The sequence below is a fragment of the Rhodamnia argentea genome, chromosome 11, assembly GCF_020921035.1.
Source record: "Rhodamnia argentea isolate NSW1041297 chromosome 11, ASM2092103v1, whole genome shotgun sequence".
In the NCBI taxonomy this organism is placed as follows: Eukaryota; Viridiplantae; Streptophyta; class Magnoliopsida; order Myrtales; family Myrtaceae; genus Rhodamnia; species Rhodamnia argentea.
The window spans coordinates 20859503-20878259 of NC_063160.1; the positions used below are offsets into that span (position 1 = coordinate 20859503).

At 41.4% G+C, this 18757-nt stretch overlaps 2 protein-coding genes across 2 annotated transcripts; one reads left to right on the forward strand and one right to left on the reverse strand.

Annotated features, from left to right (window-relative positions):
• Positions 1-5884: 5884 nt before the first annotated feature.
• LOC115735891 (epoxide hydrolase A-like) lies at positions 5885-7914 on the reverse strand. Its single transcript, XM_030667325.2, has 4 exons — positions 7576-7914; positions 7100-7282; positions 6719-6960; positions 5885-6305 (listed from the first exon to the last, which is right to left on the reverse strand). Exons 1-4 carry the CDS (start codon positions 7855-7857, stop codon positions 6056-6058), a joined length of 957 nt encoding a protein of 318 aa, XP_030523185.1. The 5' UTR covers positions 7858-7914; the 3' UTR covers positions 5885-6055.
• Positions 7915-8078: 164 nt separating this feature from the next.
• Positions 8079-16960, forward strand: LOC115735888 (RNA-binding protein 28). Its single transcript, XM_030667318.2, has 18 exons — positions 8079-8256; positions 8380-8440; positions 8550-8586; positions 9832-9962; positions 10041-10121; positions 10210-10288; positions 10993-11126; positions 12165-12304; positions 12523-12573; positions 12663-12745; positions 12819-12873; positions 12948-13062; positions 13667-14183; positions 14258-14471; positions 14587-14657; positions 15348-15516; positions 15653-15782; positions 15970-16960. The coding sequence occupies exons 1-18, from the start codon at positions 8158-8160 to the stop codon at positions 16686-16688; spliced, it is 2886 nt and encodes a 961-aa protein (XP_030523178.1). The 5' UTR covers positions 8079-8157; the 3' UTR covers positions 16689-16960.
• Positions 16961-18757: the final 1797 nt, after the last annotated feature.

Here is an 18757-nt window from a genome sequence, read left to right on the forward strand (position 1 = left end):
TACGTTTTTTTTTTTTTTTTCGTGGAAATTGGGGCACGTGCCGAGTTCAGTAGGTAACAAAAGGCTTTTTAATTACGGAGGAAACCTCGATTCTTCAACTCGGTAGCCATCCTTAGCCAAAACGCATACATTAACCCTAACCAGATATCTGAGTAATGTCTCAAACAAGCACCAATGTAGTAGACCGTGTTCCACCATTAAATCGGGAAAATGAAATAGTCAATCATATTAGCCGCCGAAGGAGCGACAATTTCACCTAATTGGAAGCCGTTCAAAAAAAAAATTAACTCCGAAGTTGTAACTAGCATGCGGCCAACATTAGGGTATAGAATAAGCGCGTCGCATTTTCGGTATCCGGATACGCTAAGAGAGGCTTTTGGGACCAATTAATCTTACGTAGGCACTACCTTCTCCTTATTTGACAAATGAAAAGCTCTCATTCTAAGGCATCACCATCCGTTGCTTCCTAGGCATAATGAGAGGGGCAGTACGCTGTTCCTGCTTGCCCAAACGACATGCTTTTTGTATGGATGATGTGAAGTGTCGATGTAAGACTAACCTTTTGGATCCATGGACTCAATCAATCCGAAAAAAGATTACGCAATGTATTTCATTGGACGACGGTGACTTAGACCCTATCCGTCGAACCGATTCTCTATTTTTTGAAGCTTGAAATTTATCTTTATAACCCGAAATTTACTTTATTGTAGGTTCCAGGATTCAAATTCACATGTATTTTTAATTGAACACCCGTAATGATTGTTACCTTTAATGATCATTATTTGTTGCTCCTACGATCCACCGATCGTGACTTATATTTAACATATGAAAAATATGAAATATTAACAAAGTAAAAAATCTCAATCATGAATATCGCCAAAAAGAGAAGCTCGGACTGATGGTTCCATGTGATACACTCATCATAGAATGCCATAAAATATCCCAGGATCATGCGAAGATATAAAATAAAATAAAATACAATAAATTATTCTAGATTCCATCTCCTGAAAACTAGAACTTAATAGCCACTTGTCCGAATCGGTTTCCCAAATTTTAAAACCTGAAACCTACTCTGTATATCCTATAACCCACCATGTTTTCACCAGTGCTAATTATGATTTCTGGTTGTACCTTGAAATCACGCTTACCCTTATTTTGTATGGCGCCATTCATATTGAGCATGAACTGTCGCTCGGTATAAATAATTTTCTTTAAAGTTTTACATGCGCGGCTTCGATCGCCGCTCTTTCCGGCAGAAGATTAGACCCACAAACAAAGTGATGAAGATCGAGGAAGAAGAAAGTTCCGAGAATAGATGCAAGTCGAGTAGCTGTCGATGATGTTCACTACGCACGGCGGATGTCCCAGGTTTTGTCATTCTCTTTTGCCCTAAGAAGATCGTGCATGACTACTTCGATAGGGACATTTGTGATTTGCTGTTCCCACCGCTTCTTGTTGCGTTGCTTTCCCCTGGTGAGGTTAGTCATTTTTGTTTTTTAAATTAAACCCGTTTGCACAGTATTTCTATTTACTCCGGAAATGATTGATTTTTACAAAACATATGGTCGAATTGATCAATTAATAAAAATGATTGATCGATGTATTTTGAATATGTCGAACAAAATCATCTCGGGACTCATTAATTATGAGAAATTTTGAACCTTTTAATCACTTGATGAGTTTATCAAAGGATTAGGCATCTTCCTCTTTTTCTTTTTTCTGTTTTTAATTTTTTTAACTTTGCACCACGTGTTATAGATGCCTTCAAATTTCTTTTCAAAATGATATTGTAGGTGAAGATGACCATCAATTATGTGGTTATAGCTACCCTTAATCACACTATAATGATACGAAGCACCTAGAAAAGCCAATTTCCTAAATACAAGCCAGCGTCCATCGTCGTAATAAAACATAAAATGAAACATGAACAATTATCTAACTTGCTCAGGTATGTTAACATCGCACAATCATCGAAACTTAATATGTTATGATTATTCGGCCTATCAATTGCTCTTTTCTATCTGTGGACAACATAACGTTTTATTTCCCTTTCCAATTCACGGAATTGCAAGAAATCGCATTTTCCACAAGTTGTCTTTAAAAACAAAAAAAAAAAAAAAAAATTAGGTGGGGGCACGTAATACATGGCATTCGTCCTAATTGGGTTGCTTAAAAGACAAACCGAAGGTCCAATAATTGCAACGTAATCGGAATTCGTGGGGGCAATATCGGTAAATAGCGGCGGAAACGAAGGGCCAAAAGGAGCGTCGAAAAAAGCTGCCTAGGATCAGAGGAACAGAACAGGAAAACAGGAACAGGGAGCGAAATCTAACTGCGTTTGCAGAGGAGGGGTGCGGGGGGGGAAAAGATGACACACGGGGATTCGCGAAAAGGACAAATTTCGACGGCTTAGATTAATCGGAACGCGCTGCGATTGGTGGATAGGCGTGGAAAGCCAAAAGGGCGAATTTAAGGAGATTTTTTTATTATTGTTTTATTTTAAAGAGGAGAGGGGAAGGGGAAATAGGAAAATGTTTCTGACACGACAGACCTGAAACCTGCCCTGACTAGGCAATGCTACTGTCGTTAGCATTATCCCTGCGATCAGGTGGGTCATTTGGCTCGTAATGACCATAATTAATTGTGATAATCTTGTTTATGTGCGTTTCTTCCATGACTTTCACAAGTCATTTGATACTCCCCCTTTCTCTGTTTCGTAAAACATTTCTTTTTTCTTTTTTTTTTCTGGACGCTCTTGGAGAGGAATTCTTTTTTCGTAATTTTGAAGCTTTTTTAAGATTTGGTCAAACTTTTTTTGTTTTAAATTTCGACGATAAAGCACTTTTTTTTTTTGTTTTTGCCGAAGCGTAAATAAGCATTCCCTCGATGATTTCTTTTGCGAGTCTCAGTATTTCTTTTTTGTTTTTGAATTTGACGGGTTTTTCTCTAAAGAATACTTGGATATTTGCTCATTCTTGTGAGTTATTGTAATTATTTTTTTATCAAGGGCTTTCCACAAAAACCAACCATTGAGTAGATATGAAGAAAAGTTAATAAGCATCCAATACCACGAACAATATCAAGTTAGTTTCGTCAATTTTGGACAATGTTGGAGTTAAAAGTCAAAGAACCTATGTTTGCAATTTCGCATCATCTCTACTTGGCTACTCAAAAGATTTCTTTGAACTCGATTAATGTAAAGTCAATGCACATTACAGATCCAAAGGTGCTCTACACAAGCTAGATGCACGCGGCGGTTTTTGCAAAAGACTCTAAACCCTTCATTAATTTTTCGAGAAAAGAAATCATCCATATTATTTTACCTCGCCAGTTCACCTTTCCGAATCGTTGATCATTTGAGGATGCCTCTGCTCGACATACTACTATCGAACCTCTTCCAATTTCGTTCTACTTTCGATTTCTTCGACCATGAAAGAAGAAGTCTACGATTCTATTTTGTACACGCAAATATATAACAACAAACAATCCGTATGTGCAGTGAAATAGAAGGGAACATCAAGAAAACCCAGCATGGGACAATAAGTGCTGTTGAATAAAAAGACTAAAGGTATCTTTAAATTGTCGCCATTAGCAGTAGAAGAGGATATTAAAGAGTGTCATTGCGTTTTGTGAATTTCCAGACAACGAGATTTTTCACCATTCATTTTATGGCTAAACAAAGTAATAAACATTAAATCGAGATAGTAAGCGAATAGTCAAACCTTTCTCGAAAGTCCTTATGTCCCACAAAAGAGAACAAATCAAGAAGTCCAGGGAAGCAACGTTGTCCATATATTATACAACCCACATCAATATCAACCATTTTCAAAAGTTTGAAAAAATATGTTAGTTGAGCCAGCCTTTTACTCCAAACTCTCTGTAAGTTAATTGCCCATGGGGGCCAATTAGGTGCGCTCGGGGCCGGCACTTAGAATTAAGACAAAGCAAGAACAGCAATATCCCCGAAATACCATTTATTATTTAATTATACCTGTTTGCCAAAATTTATAAGCACACAACAAATCAGAACAAAACATAGTATAAGTGCGATGAGGTTGCCAGCTGTGAGTTAATACGCGTAGGCAGTCGGTAATGAAGAGATTAATAATTGGTTAGGGATCGACAAATCTTTTCTTAATCCGTCCAATGGATTAGCAGCACATGACGGAGGCGCGGGGGACACGTGGCGAGAGGTGATTGCTGGGATTGAGAAGGTTGGGGGTTCGAGACAGACCGAACAAACAAAAATAGCGTTTTTTTTTTGGGTTGTTTTTTGGCCTTTCGTGCGATTAATCAAACTTTGGCGGGACCCACACGTTGCGCTAAGGAAGATTTCAGGAACCAGCAGACGATAATAGGAAAGCTGATCCCGAGGGGAGGGTGTGGAAATGGAATGGAAATGCCCGTCTGGGACGCGTCATCGTGACGTGGGACGAGGAGGGGAGGGCCCCACAAAGGGCATCGCGGTTCGTGTCGCTGGATTGCTTGTGCAGAAACATGCCTCTCGCGGAGAGGGAAACGTTTGTGCAGACGTCAGGTAAGCGTTCGAGATTAATTCCCGAAAACAATACACTAAGTACGTTCAAATTTACAACATTACTTATTTATTCGATAAAGAAAAGGGAATTACGAATTATTATTATTTTTAAATGAAAGAGTCGTACTCAACAGTTAATAAGGCTTTATTTTATTACTCGATGTGTTGAAAATGTCTAACATATTGCCTGATAAAGTTTCGATTACGTAATTCGTTTTTAATACTCCAAATCTTGCATTACGAAATGCGAGTCTGACTTCAATCTGAGCAAAGGTAACTTTCTTAAGACCATTGTTAGCCGTGTCGGATTTATGTTTCTTTCGACTCTTTTACCCATCCAAATCGGAATATAGTTCTAATGCCGTTATAAGTCGTTTTATGTTTGGCTTAAAAAGCAAAAAAAAAGTTGGTACAGAGTTAGGATCGACTGAAGATGGGATTTATTTTAAGGGAATTGGCCTAAATTATCACATAGACTCGGATTCGTATAAATCGGATGGATCTCAATCGTCAATCAATCAAGTCCCGTCCAATCTCGATGATCCAACAATCGGACGGCTGGGATCAGAACAGCCCGTCCGAGTTTTAGTCCAGGCAAGTCCTTTTTCCCCAGGATGGGTTTCCACGTCCACGAGACGCTCGTGCTCTGGGTTGTTTGCTATTGCTATTGCTATTTAAAACACTTGTCCCATTCTAGGCTCCGCAACCATTTCCCGTGGGGCGCAGGCTTTTTCATATTTTGGAGAAGGAAAAGGACACTCAGACAAGGCTGCCAGGCCTATGTCTTCGGTTCCTGTTCTTTTGACCGCCTTCCATGCTGTGAAGCCTGGATTCCCTCGCAGATGATTCAGGGCAAAAAGGGGCAAAACCATTTAGTACTGGTATAATTCATTTCATGCACAGAGAGTTTTGATGCACATCGGATGCAGCAAAAGCCCAATACCTATCGTCGAGGGAAATCGCCAAGGAAAAGTTTTACTCCGAGCCGGTCAACGAATTCCGTTGTACCCGATTTTAATCGAAGGTTTAAGCCTTTGTAAGACAATTAAACCATATTAATCGTTTCACATCGAACAACAGGCAGGCATAACGTGGGATTTCTTTCATTCGACAGCCCACCACACGTCTAACTCAACCCTTGCATTACATTTTTTGGCTCATAAAAGGACACTGCAAGAGCCAGTTGTCTTTTCGCGAGCCATTCGAGCTTAACCATTTCTCGTTTCTCCTCCTATTGATCTAGCTTTTGGTTGTTGCGAGTTCGCCACATCGTTCTCCTAAGCCAGTTCTCCACTTTTAGGAAATTGCCCGGCCTAGAATCCAATCCAGCATATGTTGCACGACCCGTGTTTAAACCATTAAACAAACACCCGTCCACGAAGTGAAATCGTCCAAGAGGTAGGTTACATGATCCCAACATCCATTTGAAATCATCAATCCGCCGAATGCTACTTCATACATGTAACGCAAATTGAATTCATCTGATCGAATCCCGCAGACCCAATTGGCACATAGCACTCAATTCCCAGATCTCTTCCCGAAGAAGGACAGAATCTCAGCGCTGACTAGCTCAGCCCTCTCCTGCTGGATGAAATGGTGGCCATCAATGACCAGAACCTGAAGACCAGGTACAAGACCCTTGAGGAATTCACTCTCTATGTAACTTTTGGTCCCAAATGATTGGAACCCGACATCCTTATCCCCGGTAATGAGTTTCGTGGGGACGGTTATCTTTGCCCCCTGCCACGGCCCAAGCAGCTCCCAATTCCTGCATTCGATGCAGGTGTGAGTCTCCGCCGCTCTGAGAAATTAAAATCTGATCGGCAAGTAGTGAATTCAAAGGAGGAAATTGAAAAGAAACTCTGGGCAAGCGAGACCGTCACAAATTGTGCCTGCCAGTTCTTGCTGGGATCGATCGTGCTTGTCTTCACAGTCCGTAGGGCATGTTCTATTGTTCAGTCAAAGCAGATGAATGCATTTACTTGGCAATGGAATCTTCATAAATGAGAGAAACAACATGGTTCTGGCACGGCAGACATGTATTGTAAAGGACCATAATGAGGCATGTGTGCGAAAAAGCTTATCCTAGATATCGCTTTTCATAACCTTTTCCAATCGTCAAATCTCTGCTTTTTCGTTTCCAATATGGTTGTACTGACTGGCGGTTTTGATCCGAGTTACCTGTCCATGGCACGGTAGTAGTTCAATGCCCCGGTGAAACCAGAGCTCCGGAACTTCTCTGCCTTGTACTGGAGCTCCTCTTCGGTGGTCCACGATGGCCAAGAATCTGGGGTCTCCAGGAAATCGATGATCTCGATGCCCCGTGGAGCAGCCAGAAGATCGGGACCATTCACCAGTAAGAACTTCTTCAGTACCGTCAAACAGTCATACTTGGCAAACGACTTCTCAGCTCTCCCTGGTTCCTGCATTAACCGCAACAAAGAGAAACAAGAAATGCAAATTCTGAGTGCTGTACAACTTTGCCCAAACCATGCTTTAATAATCGGCGACTCCTCACTTCAGATACCATAGCGAAGCTCAATTTTAGACATTTTTACGTACCTGAAACTGAGTAATGTAGAACCCGTCGCCAAACTTTTCGGCCATGTATTCAACCGGCTTTGATTGCGGGGACCGTGGTCGATAAGGCACGCTCAAGTTAACGAGCGCTTTGACTTTATCCGGCCTGAGGAGGCAAAGGTGCCATGCTACTTCTGCGCCCCAGTCATGACCCACCACATACGCCTATTGAACAAACCAATTCTTATTTCATCAGCTTTTTTTGACAGAAGCATGAACACACCATAGAAGCATGAGCTTACAGGTTCAGAACCAAACGATTTAGGTTATGTCCGCATTTGCTGTGAAAAAAAAAGAAAAAAACATGTACTTGTAAACCTTAACAGTATACCTTCTGCAAACAAGAAGCTTTCCTGGCCGGGAATACCCTGCAGACTCATAATTACCTCACTCTGTAGCAAACCACATGAAGAGTACAAATACTAGTTCTCACCGAATTAGTACGCGATGGGACGCACCTGATCTTGACCGAGGGCGTCGATAAGGCCAACCAAGTCGCCGACCAGGTGGAGGATGGTGTACGATGCAGGGTCGGCGGGGCAGTCCGAGTCCCCGTAGCCCCTCATGTCGGGCGCAACGACGCGGTACCCGTGTTCGGCCAAGCGATGGATCTGGTGCTTCCATGTGGACCAGATCTCGGGGAAGCCATGGATGAGCAGAGCCAGAGGTCCATCTCCTTTCTCCGCTATGTGCATCCATATTCCATTCGTTCGGACTCTTCTGTGAGTTATGTCAGCCATGTCCGTGGCTTCGTGCTTTCTTTCCTGTGACCGGTTCCCTGCTGTATATGCATCATTGAAAGCGGTCAACTCTGGCGTTCGGATGTTTCGACCAATCGGTTAAGCCCAACCCAAACTTCTAATTCTTTTCTCCATCTCTATTCGGGTCGAATCGGCGGCCCAAATCCAAATTGCATAAAACCCGAACCCGCCTCGTTCATAACAATAACGAGGACATATAACCCGACCTCCCTCCCTCCATGTCCGGACGTTAAACCCTGGCACTTCGGGTGGGTTTGCTTTCCTCAACGAAGGAGAGAGATGGGGAAGAACAAGCGAACCAAAGATGGAGCTCCCGGCGCTCACTCTCCTTCCACCGTCTTCGTCTCCAACTTACCTTATTCCTTCACCAACGCTCAGGTACTCCCTCTCCCCTCTCGTCCCTCCGGGAAGATGTTTACTGTCGGTCCCTTTTCGTGCGTCATCGCGTGTTGTCGGAGTGAGGACCGCTTTTAATCGCGGCTCTCTGTTTCGATCTTTCAGCTCGAGGAGGCATTCAGCGAGGTCGGTCCGGTCAGGCGCTGTTTCATGGTGACCAAGAAAGGTGAGGGAATGCTATGTTTGCTTTGTGGCGTGCTTGCGTGAGCGCTTTCGTTTTTCGCGTGTTGAGTGTGTACTGGCGAGAGGATTTGGTGACTCGTTTCTCATTGCAGGTTCCAATGAGCATCGAGGTTTCGGCTTTGTTCAATTGTGAGTCCCCAGAGCGACCTTCCTTAGAAAGAGTTGATATATTGATTATTGGATGTTGACTGCGGCATAGTATGATAGCTGAATCTTCATGCCCTAGAATTTGTTGTGTTTCTTCAATTTATTCACGTGCTCTGTCGTTATCCTGTCATTTCCTTTATATATCTCCCGGATGTGGAAAGGATGCGGACTAGCATGATTTAGCAAGCTAACATGGTGTGGTAGCTTAGTTGAACACGAGGAATTTAAGATCCATTCTAATGCAATTACTGCACCGTTTTCTGTAATTCTGCATATTCGCATAGCTCTTGTGATTCTAAATGCTGATGAGCTCTCTTTGCAATTTAGTTACTCTTCCAGTCTGGGTTGCCAGTTTACCACTATCTTCCCTATTAAGTACAGTTCACAGATATGAAGTAATTATATTGGCTGATCTAAAGTTAAAAATTTCAAGTCTTGGACTTCAGAACTGGTTCGTGATTTGTGCTTGGTAAAATTTTGTATGATTTTGGCTGTCATACTATGATTGGCAACATGAATTGGGAACAAGAGAGATAGTTATTCTAAGGTTCAAATGAGAATCGTGACGTGTATATCAACTTTGTAAAGCTCAAACATAGGAAGAGATGAGACTTCGCTGCTTTATAATTGAAGAAAATGCATGTTGATATATTCATGTTTGAAAAAGAACTGTACAAAACCTGCCTAATGCTTCCAGACCAGAAAGTTTGCAGTTTTCTTTCATGCATGTATAGATAGCCCTGATTTATGTACAAACTGAACATGCCTTAAATAATGACGTGACTAGACATTTTGTAGTTTTAGTGCTCTTTGATGCACTTTGATAGTTTCTGATGCAGATTTGAAAACCTAATTGATAAAAATGTTAATGCAAAAATTACAAAATACTGCTTTACCATTTGCCAAATTGCCAGTGTCATGTCGTTACATCTATTACGAAATAGCAGTAGTTAATGTGCCGTGCTCTCTCTATTCTAGGGAGGATTTTTTGTTTGCAGACCATATTCTGGTAATTTAGTAACCATATGTTAATTTCATCTGGGCCATTTAGAATCGCAAATTCTTTGTTCGGATGGATTTCTGTTTATATGCTGGAATCATTACCTCTTTGTTTAACTTTTGTAATGTACATAAATTAATCAATTATTGCTCTACTCCGGTGCTGACTATTTCCCGAAGGCTGACATTGTCTACACGTATTATATGTTTATCACTGCCTTATTATAGTGCTGTTGCTGAAGACGCAAACCGTGCTATTGAGAGCAAGAATGGTTCGTTGATTGGGGGTCGTAAAATCGGAGTAAAACATGCTATGCATCGGGCTCCCCTCGAACAGCGTCGAGCGCAAGTCATTCAAGGTTGATGTGCTACTGCCCTTATTGTAATATAAGCACCCTGCATTTGATGTGCTCATTCCTATTCGTTGGTTTTCTCAGATGATGCTGTGGAATCAAAAAAAGCCAAGGATAGTAAATCTCACAGGACAATCGAGCCTGCTTTGGAGTTACAAGAAAAAGGTTTCATTCTCGATTATTCATTATTTACTGTATGCCATGTAACACATTATCATAGTTTCTATTAACCATATATTTTCCTTGAACTCAGATAGACTTGTTGTATCTCAAAAAGCAGCTACATTGTGCCGTAATTTATCTGATAGCGAGAAATGCTCAGAAAAGCAAAGGTACTGATTCTTATATTAAGCTTCTTGACCTTCTGTTGGATAAGATAGTGGTCTGTGTAGCTTTTGAGATCATTGATCATGTGGGAGAGGAACAAATTTGACTCACTAATTGGGGTCAATCTCATAAAATATTCCTTCCCTGGAATTTTGTGCAAAGAAATACTGTAATGATTATCAAGTTGCTAGATATTTTTTTGGACAAATCCTGATGGATGCTACTTGTCCCAAAGGCAATTATTAGTGTCCCTAGCATTAGTTCACTGGCATCCAACATCACGTTTTTCTGGGGTGAGTCACAGTTGTGAGTGCTTTCTGATACTTGTGAAAAGGCAGTGAGATGGGTTGACCTTTGTTGCGATAACATCTCCCAGAAGTTCAAGATGGAGATCTGCCATTGTGTATGGGTAAAGAACTTGAATATAGGTAGATCTCAAGTTTGAATTAGGGTGTGACCCATTCATTTGTTCTGGGAAAGACCATGTTATTTTAACTCGATTGTACCGGTGCAGTGGTCTTATGCAACTTCAATCAAATGATTGGTACATATGATCTTTTTGATAGTCTGTGTGGAGGAAACTTTATTAACTGTGTGAGAAATACTTTTAGGCTCTTTCATTTTATGTAATTACTGATCCAGAGAATTCTAGAATCTTGTGTGTTAACGCGAATGCAATGACATCAGTTTGTATGTTGGTGTTCTGAAGGGTTGCAAGGACTGTCATATTTGGTGGTCTTTTAAGTGCTGAAATGGCGGACCAGGTTCATGGTAAGGCAAAGGAGATCGGGACAGTGTGTTCTGTGTCTTATCCACTTCCTGAAAAGGATCTTGAACAACATGGTAAGTGCACCTTTGCTGCTGCACACTCTTTCTTATTGTCATGGTCTTACTCTTCATGTCTCTTGATGGTTGGTTTTCTCTCACCTTCTGGCCTTTTCCTTTCGTGTATTTCAGTTAAACATGTTGAATAGTAATATTTTAATGGGCCGGATGAGATCTCATGCCTTATCTGTACAGCTTTAAAGGAATGTCATCAATCAATGCGTCTGCAACTAACTTAGAAGAGTGAAGTAACTTGACAACTAAGTCCCCATGATATTTAAAAACTATTTGCCTGGTTTTCCTGATGGAGACAAATATAGGAGTGCCATTCACAACAAACAATGTGCCGGTACCTACTCTTCTTGTGCGTTCCGTATGTGTAGTGTTGTAAGTGCTCGCTATTCTTTCATCATTACAATCCATCAGAACCATCTCTGCAAGCCCTCTGTTGCCAGCACTTCTCACACCAGCAAGAATATCCCATGCTTTGTGACAACCTTGCTGGCAGTACCCCACTAGTGCTGGCAATCTAACCACTACTTAACAATGAACTGCGGTGCCACAGAGACCAGTTATAACAATCATCTTGACATAATGCCAATATTTACTACGGTGACAAAATGATAGATGTGTGCCTTCAAGAATGATGAAGCTAATGAACTTTGTTGGGGAAGAGGGGAGTTGTGAATATTACCTTGGGGCTCTGTTATTTGCTCGTTCAATATGATGTAAAGTGCATTCAGCAAGGAAATGCAGATTTACAATTGCTATTCTAGACTTAATTAGAATGAGTCATTACAATTTTTATACCTTGTGTTATAAGTTGTCTTGAAAGGGCATGCCTCTGAGAAGTATGGGCTATGTTGCCGGTGGGATTGACAATGTTTCTTGTCAAAGACGCCTAACTAATTGAAGTTGTGTTATGTTGTAGTTTGGAAAAATAACTTTCTTGAGTTGAGATAAGACACCTAAATAATTGAAGTTGTGTTATGTTGTAGTTTGGAAAAATAACTTTCTTGAGTTGAGATTCTAAACCGGTCGTTTGTAACATACTAGGCCTTGCACAAGATGGATGTAGAATGGATGCTTCTGCTGTTCTTTTTACAAGTGTTAAGTCAGCTCGAAGTGTTGTTGCGATGTTACATCAAAAAGAGATAAATGGAGTTTCTGTATGGGCACGACAGCTGGGTGGGGAGGTAAAGGCATAACCTTATATTATTCTATTGTTCGTAGTTTGCCCAATGAACACACTGGAGAAAAATTTGTTTATACTTCTTATTGATGCTGCAGCAATGTATTTGTTTTTATGTTGTAAAGAAATTTTTTGTGGTCAGAATGTTGTAAATAATTGGCTGAAGCTGTTCCAATCCCTCCTTTTTCATGAAGATGTGAATCTTGTCTATTTGTTTGGCAGGGCTCAAAAACTCAGAAATGGAAGCTCATTATTAGAAATCTTCCATTCAAGGTGATATTATATACATTATCCTAGCCCTGCTGCTGCTTTTCTGTTGGGCGGAGCTTGTCTTCTGAGCAAATCTCTATTGGTCAGTGCAGGTCAAAGACAATGACATAAAAGAGAAGTTTTCAGCGGCAGGGTTTGTTTGGGATGTCTTTGTCCCTCTAAATTCAGAGACGGGGTAAATTCTCATCACTTGTTATCAATATAACTAGGACTATGGTCTTTTGGTTGACTATGATTGGCTTTTGCAGGTTGTCTAAGGGTTTTGCGTTTGTGAAATTCACGTGCAAAAGTGACGCGGAAAATGTATGACTTCATGTTACCTCTTCTAAAATTTTTGAGGCTGACATTATACAATTCACATCTATTCTTTTTGGCAGGCCATCCTAAAGTTCAATGGGAATATGTTTGGCAAAAGAACTATAGCGGTTGATTGGGCTGTTCCGAAGAAGGTATATCATGGTGTCAGTGCTGTTATTGCTGCCCCTACTGATGGTAAGTCAGCATTTGATTATATAAAATTTGGTTATCAGATTTTTCTGTGCCTCATTTGAGACAATGGGACTAGTCTGGGATAAATTTCTTTTCAACATTGCTAAATAAGGAATAATGAAATTAGGCATTGCTTTGTCTGGCCAAGAAACTGTTAACTTGTCTTTTGCTGTATATTCTGGTTGTTCCGCTAAGTCATGGGAATTCTACGTAATTATTGCAGATGCCAGAAATTTTATTTCATTTGGGTTCTCCTTGTTCTCAATATGTCTCAGAAGTTGTGATACGAAGGTGTTTCTGAACTTGTTTTTTCAAGGCCTTGATGTCATGGTGGACATCCAAGAGCATGAAAATGTTCCACGGTAGAATTGCGTATGCTTGGTTTGCTCCGTGTAATGGAGTCTTTTTTGAGGAAATTGGCAATAACTTTAATTTGACTGATGAACATTTTTCCTTTACTTTTGTCCAGGTTATTCTTTGAGAAAACAAATTCAGAAAACTGGAACTTACAGAAATCTTTTTCTTAATATGTCTATTCAATGGCTCGTTCGTATGCGATCTTATGTTTTACTTTCCCACAGTTTAATGTGGTTGCTGGATTTTGCAGGACAGGAAAGAGAAACAGAAGAGGAAGGTGATAGTAGTAGTGAAGATCTCGAGGATGATGTTGCTGATGAAGGAAAAGGAACCTTGCTAGATGAGGATGATGTTCTGGTGGAGAATTCGGATGCAACTGGAAAAGAAGATATTCAGGCTGAGTTAAATTTTGATGACGAAGCTGACATTGCAAGGAAAGTTCTTAAAAACTTGATCTCATCTTCTGGTAGAGGAAGTCACCCTAACAGCGAGGTTTTGGATCAGCTTGAAAGAGAGGAAAATAGAAGCTCTAATGAGACCAGTGATGTTGCGACTAAGGTTGTCAATTGGTCATCTGTTAGTGAAGCTAAAAGTTCTGGAAAATATAAGGTGAAAGATGCGGAGCAAACAGACACGGATGATGATTTACCGAGAACAATTTTCATAAGCAACCTGCCTTTCGATGTTGACACTGAAGAAGTGAAGCAGCGTTTTTCTGGATTTGGAGATGTGCTATCATTTGTTCCTGTTCTTCACAAAATTACCCAGTATGGACTATAATTTTCTTCAATTTACTTCTATTTATCGTTTGTCTCTGGTTTCACCGAATTCTTTGCGGCAGGCGGCCGAAAGGCACGGGTTTTCTCAAATTTAAAATAGTGGATGCAGCTAATGATGCAATATCAGCAGCCAGTGTAACATCTGGAGTGGGGATATTTCTGAGGGGTAGACAATTAACTGTTTTGAGAGCCTTGGATAAGAAGTCAGCCCATCAGAAGGAGTTGGACAAGGCCAAACCTGAGGATCACGACCACCGCAACCTTTACCTGGCAAAGGTAGACGGCTCAACCAGTTGTCCAACTCCCCAATCTTGGTGTGCTCGTGTTAAAATGCTTATGTACCATATTTTCGAAAAGCTTGGCTAACAGATTGTTGTCAATTTGTAAACAGGAAGGACTTGTTGTTGAAGGAACGACCGCAGCTGAAGGTGTTTCAGAGAGTGATGTGGCGAAACGTAAAGCGTATGCGTCTTCCCTTCTGAATCAGGACTGCAGCTTTATTCTTTCTTTTGCTCGTCATATTTTCTGTTAAGGAAATGCTTGACCGTACTTTGGACCTTCACCTCCAACTTGTCTCTTTACCCCCTTCTTATTCCTCTTTTGTTTCTTCTTTCTTGAGTACATGGTTGATTACCAATTTGTGCAAACTATTATTTGTTAGAAGCGTCCCATAACTATCATAGCGACAATTTGACATATTTTCTTCAGCAAAGTTACTCCTTAATGATTGGATTCGACTGGAACATCTTTTATCACAGGTACTCAAAGATGTCTAAAAGTTAGGCTCTGAGTTTATTCTCATTGAAACTTGGATCTTCATTTGCATCATTTTTTTGGAGGATCTTCCACTATGTTTCTAATAACTGGTTTGTGATTTTTATTATGGGGTGCAACAATAGATATTACAGATTCGAATGCATGAAGACACGTGATTGCACCCATTTTACATCCTTCTGGTGTTAGTTGAATCTGTCACGTGCAACATCCATTTTATATCCCCTATGTTGTTTCATATAATTATTTCCCGAAGTATGTGTAAAAGAAGATGCTATGATGGTGAAACAATGGTACTTCTTAGTATATGCTAATGATGGTGACTCTTGTAGTATGTCTCTTCATCAATTTTGTTAGTGATATTCTGGTCCTTTCCAGGTTGGAGAGGGAGAAGATGACTAAGCTGCAATCTCCAAATTTTCACGTTGCAAGGACCAGACTTGTTATTTATAACTTACCAAAGTCAATGACTGAAAAAGAACTTAAAAAGCTGTGCTTGGAAGCAGTTATTTCACGAGCTACAAAGCAAAAGCCAGACATTAGACAGGTCAGTAAGGTCTGATTATTGAAGTGTTTCCCTTCGTTTGGCAAAACAACAAATAAATAATCAAGTAAGGACAGTTAGTCTGTTGTTGACATTTCTTGTCTACTAAATGTAGTTTGTACCCATATTTCTCATGCAGATAAAGTTCCTGAAGAACATCAAGAAAGGTAAAGTTGTCACGAAGGATCACTCACGTGGAGTTGCTTTCGTTGAATTTACAGAACACCAACACGCACTTGTGGCCCTGAGAGTATTGAATAATAATCCAGGTAAGGTCATCCTTAACTCCGATTTTGTTTGTAGGTTTCTGGATGTGTGCGGGTGCGGGTGTGGGTGCGTGAGTGAGAGAGAGAGAGAGAGAGAGAGAGAGGCGGCATCGACAACCTATAATATTTCTTCACTGATTCTTATGCTCTAGATCTGATGTTATTACCTGATGTGATGTGATTCATTCAGAAACTTTTGGACCCCAACATCGGCCAATTGTTGCATTCGCCCTTGAGAATGTGCAAACACTAAAGCAAAGGAAAGCCAAACTACAAGCTCTCCGACAAATCTTCCCCAATGATCCTGAAGGCATGGGTCGAGAGGATAATGACAATGGCCCTCCACCTAAGAAGTCTAGAAAACAGAAGTTGAGGGTTGAAGATAGATCACAGAAAGATTCGCAAGGGGCTTATCGGGATGAAAGTTTGCAACCTAGTGAAGCTGCTGCTAAAGCGCATACCTCTAGTAAGAAGCGGAATCGTAATCTGGCAAATAAGATGGAAAAGGCAATTCCATCCGAAGAAAAATTGGAGAATTCAAATGAGAACCGAGTGCAAGGATCAAAACGGAAACTGAAGGGTAAACTGGAACTGAAGCGAACTGATGGCAGACGATTGTTCAAAGGTGAGTTCCCACCTGGAGGGAACAGCAAACAGGAATCGCTTGAATCAAAGGCGGCACCAAGAAAGAGAAAGCTGCAAGATCAAATGGATGAACAAAATGGCAATACAAATTTGAAGACAGGTAGAAGGCCGAAGAAAATCAAGGAACTGCCTGGGAGAGAGGCGGTAGACAAACTCGATCGGTTAATTGAGCAATATAGAGCTAAGTTTTCGCAGCAAAGATCTGGTAAAGGCGATGGTTTGAAGGATGCTTCTAAGAAGCGAAGTAGGTGGTTCGAATCTTAATTTTGTTTTGAGGCTTTGTTAGCGATTCTTGTATTCTTTTCGTGTATTAGCATTCTCCTTTTTGCACAAAACTTTGTGCGGTAGAGTTGGATCTACTAGTGTGATGGTTCAGGGGATCAGGTGACTGTCTTTGTCCCTGGACGACTCCTATTATTTCATATCTACGAAAACCTCACTTGTCTGTTCTCGGACTGCCATATCAACTCCCGAGAAACATGGGGATGTAGGTTGAGTAAACTATACTTGAACTAAAAGTACGTTCGGTTCGTTGATGGATGGCAGTCGCCATGCACAATCGGAACACGAAGACCACCAAAATTCATCACTTTGGTCAATCTCTTCTACCTGTTGGAATCTAAGAGGTCGCAGCAGCTTGAGATCAGCAGTTAGATCCGTCATGGGACATTCTTGACCTAATCGAGGAGGCAATAATCAATCAACAGATGCTTTCTGGAATTGGCTGAATCCCTTCAAACCATCTCAAATGCAGTAAATTCCGTCTATTGCGAATTCCTTGGCGGCGATGCTTTGCGTCCTGCGTTCTGTGCTGAGGGCGTTCGCGCAATTTCGCTAATCATGTTGTCAAAGTTTAAGGACGGTTAGACTCTATTTCCCTTTTTGTTCTTGGATTTTCTTTCCTCCACAGGTTATTTTCTTCTTGGTAATTTGCGTGACAAGATGGAATTCAATGAAGGGCATGTCTATGTCATCAGAGGACCCCGAGGGTGTTACTTCCTCGTGACTCGTCCGTGCAAAGGATATTGCTTTAATTCAAGAACGTTTTTGTCGTTTTCAATTAGATGGAGCTTCTGAAAATCCTTGGTGAATCCTAAAATTGCACGATGGACTAGAGGTGGCCAAATGGACCCGTGGGCCCGGAACTGGCCCGGAACCGGAACCGGACCTCAAGGGCCGGTTCCGGTTTGTAAATTGTTGGAACCGGCCCGGAACCGCCAGTTCCGGGCCGGTTTCAACCCGGTTTTATAAAAAAAAAAAAAAAAGGAAGTAAGTTGGGTGAAAAAGAGCACTTGGGCTTTGGAACCGGCGGTTCCGAACCGGAACCGGAACCGGCCCTGAACCGGCGGTTCCGAACCGGAACCGGAACCGGCGGTTCCAAACCTGGAACCGGAACCGGCTCTTCAAGGGCCGGTTCCGGTTCCACCTTTTTTTGGAACCGGAACCGCCGGTTCCTGAACCGGAACCGGCGGTTCCATCGAACCGGCCATCACTACGATGGACCTCCTATACATTTTTAAAATTTAGGTGAAAGTTACACCGACCCTCTTCCCGGGCAAAAACTTGTGGCAATGCTTTTGAATTAGAATGGTCCATGAATTGCAGGCTCAGCCTTAGGAAAAGAATTCAAGAGGGGTGTCCTACCATCGGCAGAAAAAAGAGACGGCTCTTTCCTGTACGTCACATCGATCATTGTAGCCGCGCAGGACCAACAGGACACTTCATTTTCAAATGTTTCATGTGAGCTCCAGGCTCCGCCCGGAAACTTCCCATCAAATTAGGCTCAAACCCACTTTTGCGTGGAGCCACCCCTTCACTCGGGGGATTCAACCTCCCGGCTTCACTCCTAACGCTGACAACCGTCGTAAGCGAATCGTGAAAAAGCCTGAGCGAGCAAATCACAGAGCAAGTGCCGTGGAAGGATTTGATGTAGACTACACGAGAGCAAACCGACAGGGAGTGCTGATCAGTAGATTTAGTTAATCGAATTATTACCTCGTTTCTTGGTAAGAAAAATCGGGCAAAGCCCGAATGTGACACCGTGGCTTTCCTCATAAAAATTGATCTACTTTGATCTGACCTATCAAATGCCATAGTGCCATTTACAAAATCATAGGACGGACGTACCACATTTGCTAACCAATCCGACCATGAGTTTCCTTCCCTAAAAGTACGTACGATTTTGATACGTTGAAAATACTCTAATAACTTTCCGATTTAAGAAAGGGGGCTGTCATCAAAATCTAGAAATGAAATTGTTGATTTCTAAAGAAGATAAATGATCCACTTGCGAGTCCATCTCTATAATAAGTTTCCGAACGCCCAACGGGATG

Excerpts from the sequence above, each read along its gene's own strand:
- LOC115735891 (XM_030667325.2), bottom strand. The coding sequence starts at position 7,857 with ATGGCTGACATAACTCACAGAAGAGTCCGAACGAATGGAATATGGATG. Across the intron at positions 6,961-7,099 it reads TCTACATTACTCAGTTTCAG|GAACCAGGGAGAGCTGAGAA; the intron begins GTACGTAAAAAT and ends CGGTTAATGCAG. Across the intron at positions 6,306-6,718 it reads TACTACCGTGCCATGGACAG|GAATTGGGAGCTGCTTGGGC; the intron begins GTAACTCGGATC and ends CATCGAATGCAG.
- LOC115735888 (XM_030667318.2), top strand. The coding sequence starts at position 8,158 with ATGGGGAAGAACAAGCGAACCAAAGATGGAGCTCCCGGCGCTCACTCT. Across the intron at positions 8,257-8,379 it reads ATTCCTTCACCAACGCTCAG|CTCGAGGAGGCATTCAGCGA; the intron begins GTACTCCCTCTC and ends TCGATCTTTCAG. Across the intron at positions 11,127-12,164 it reads AAAGGATCTTGAACAACATG|GCCTTGCACAAGATGGATGT; the intron begins GTAAGTGCACCT and ends GTAACATACTAG.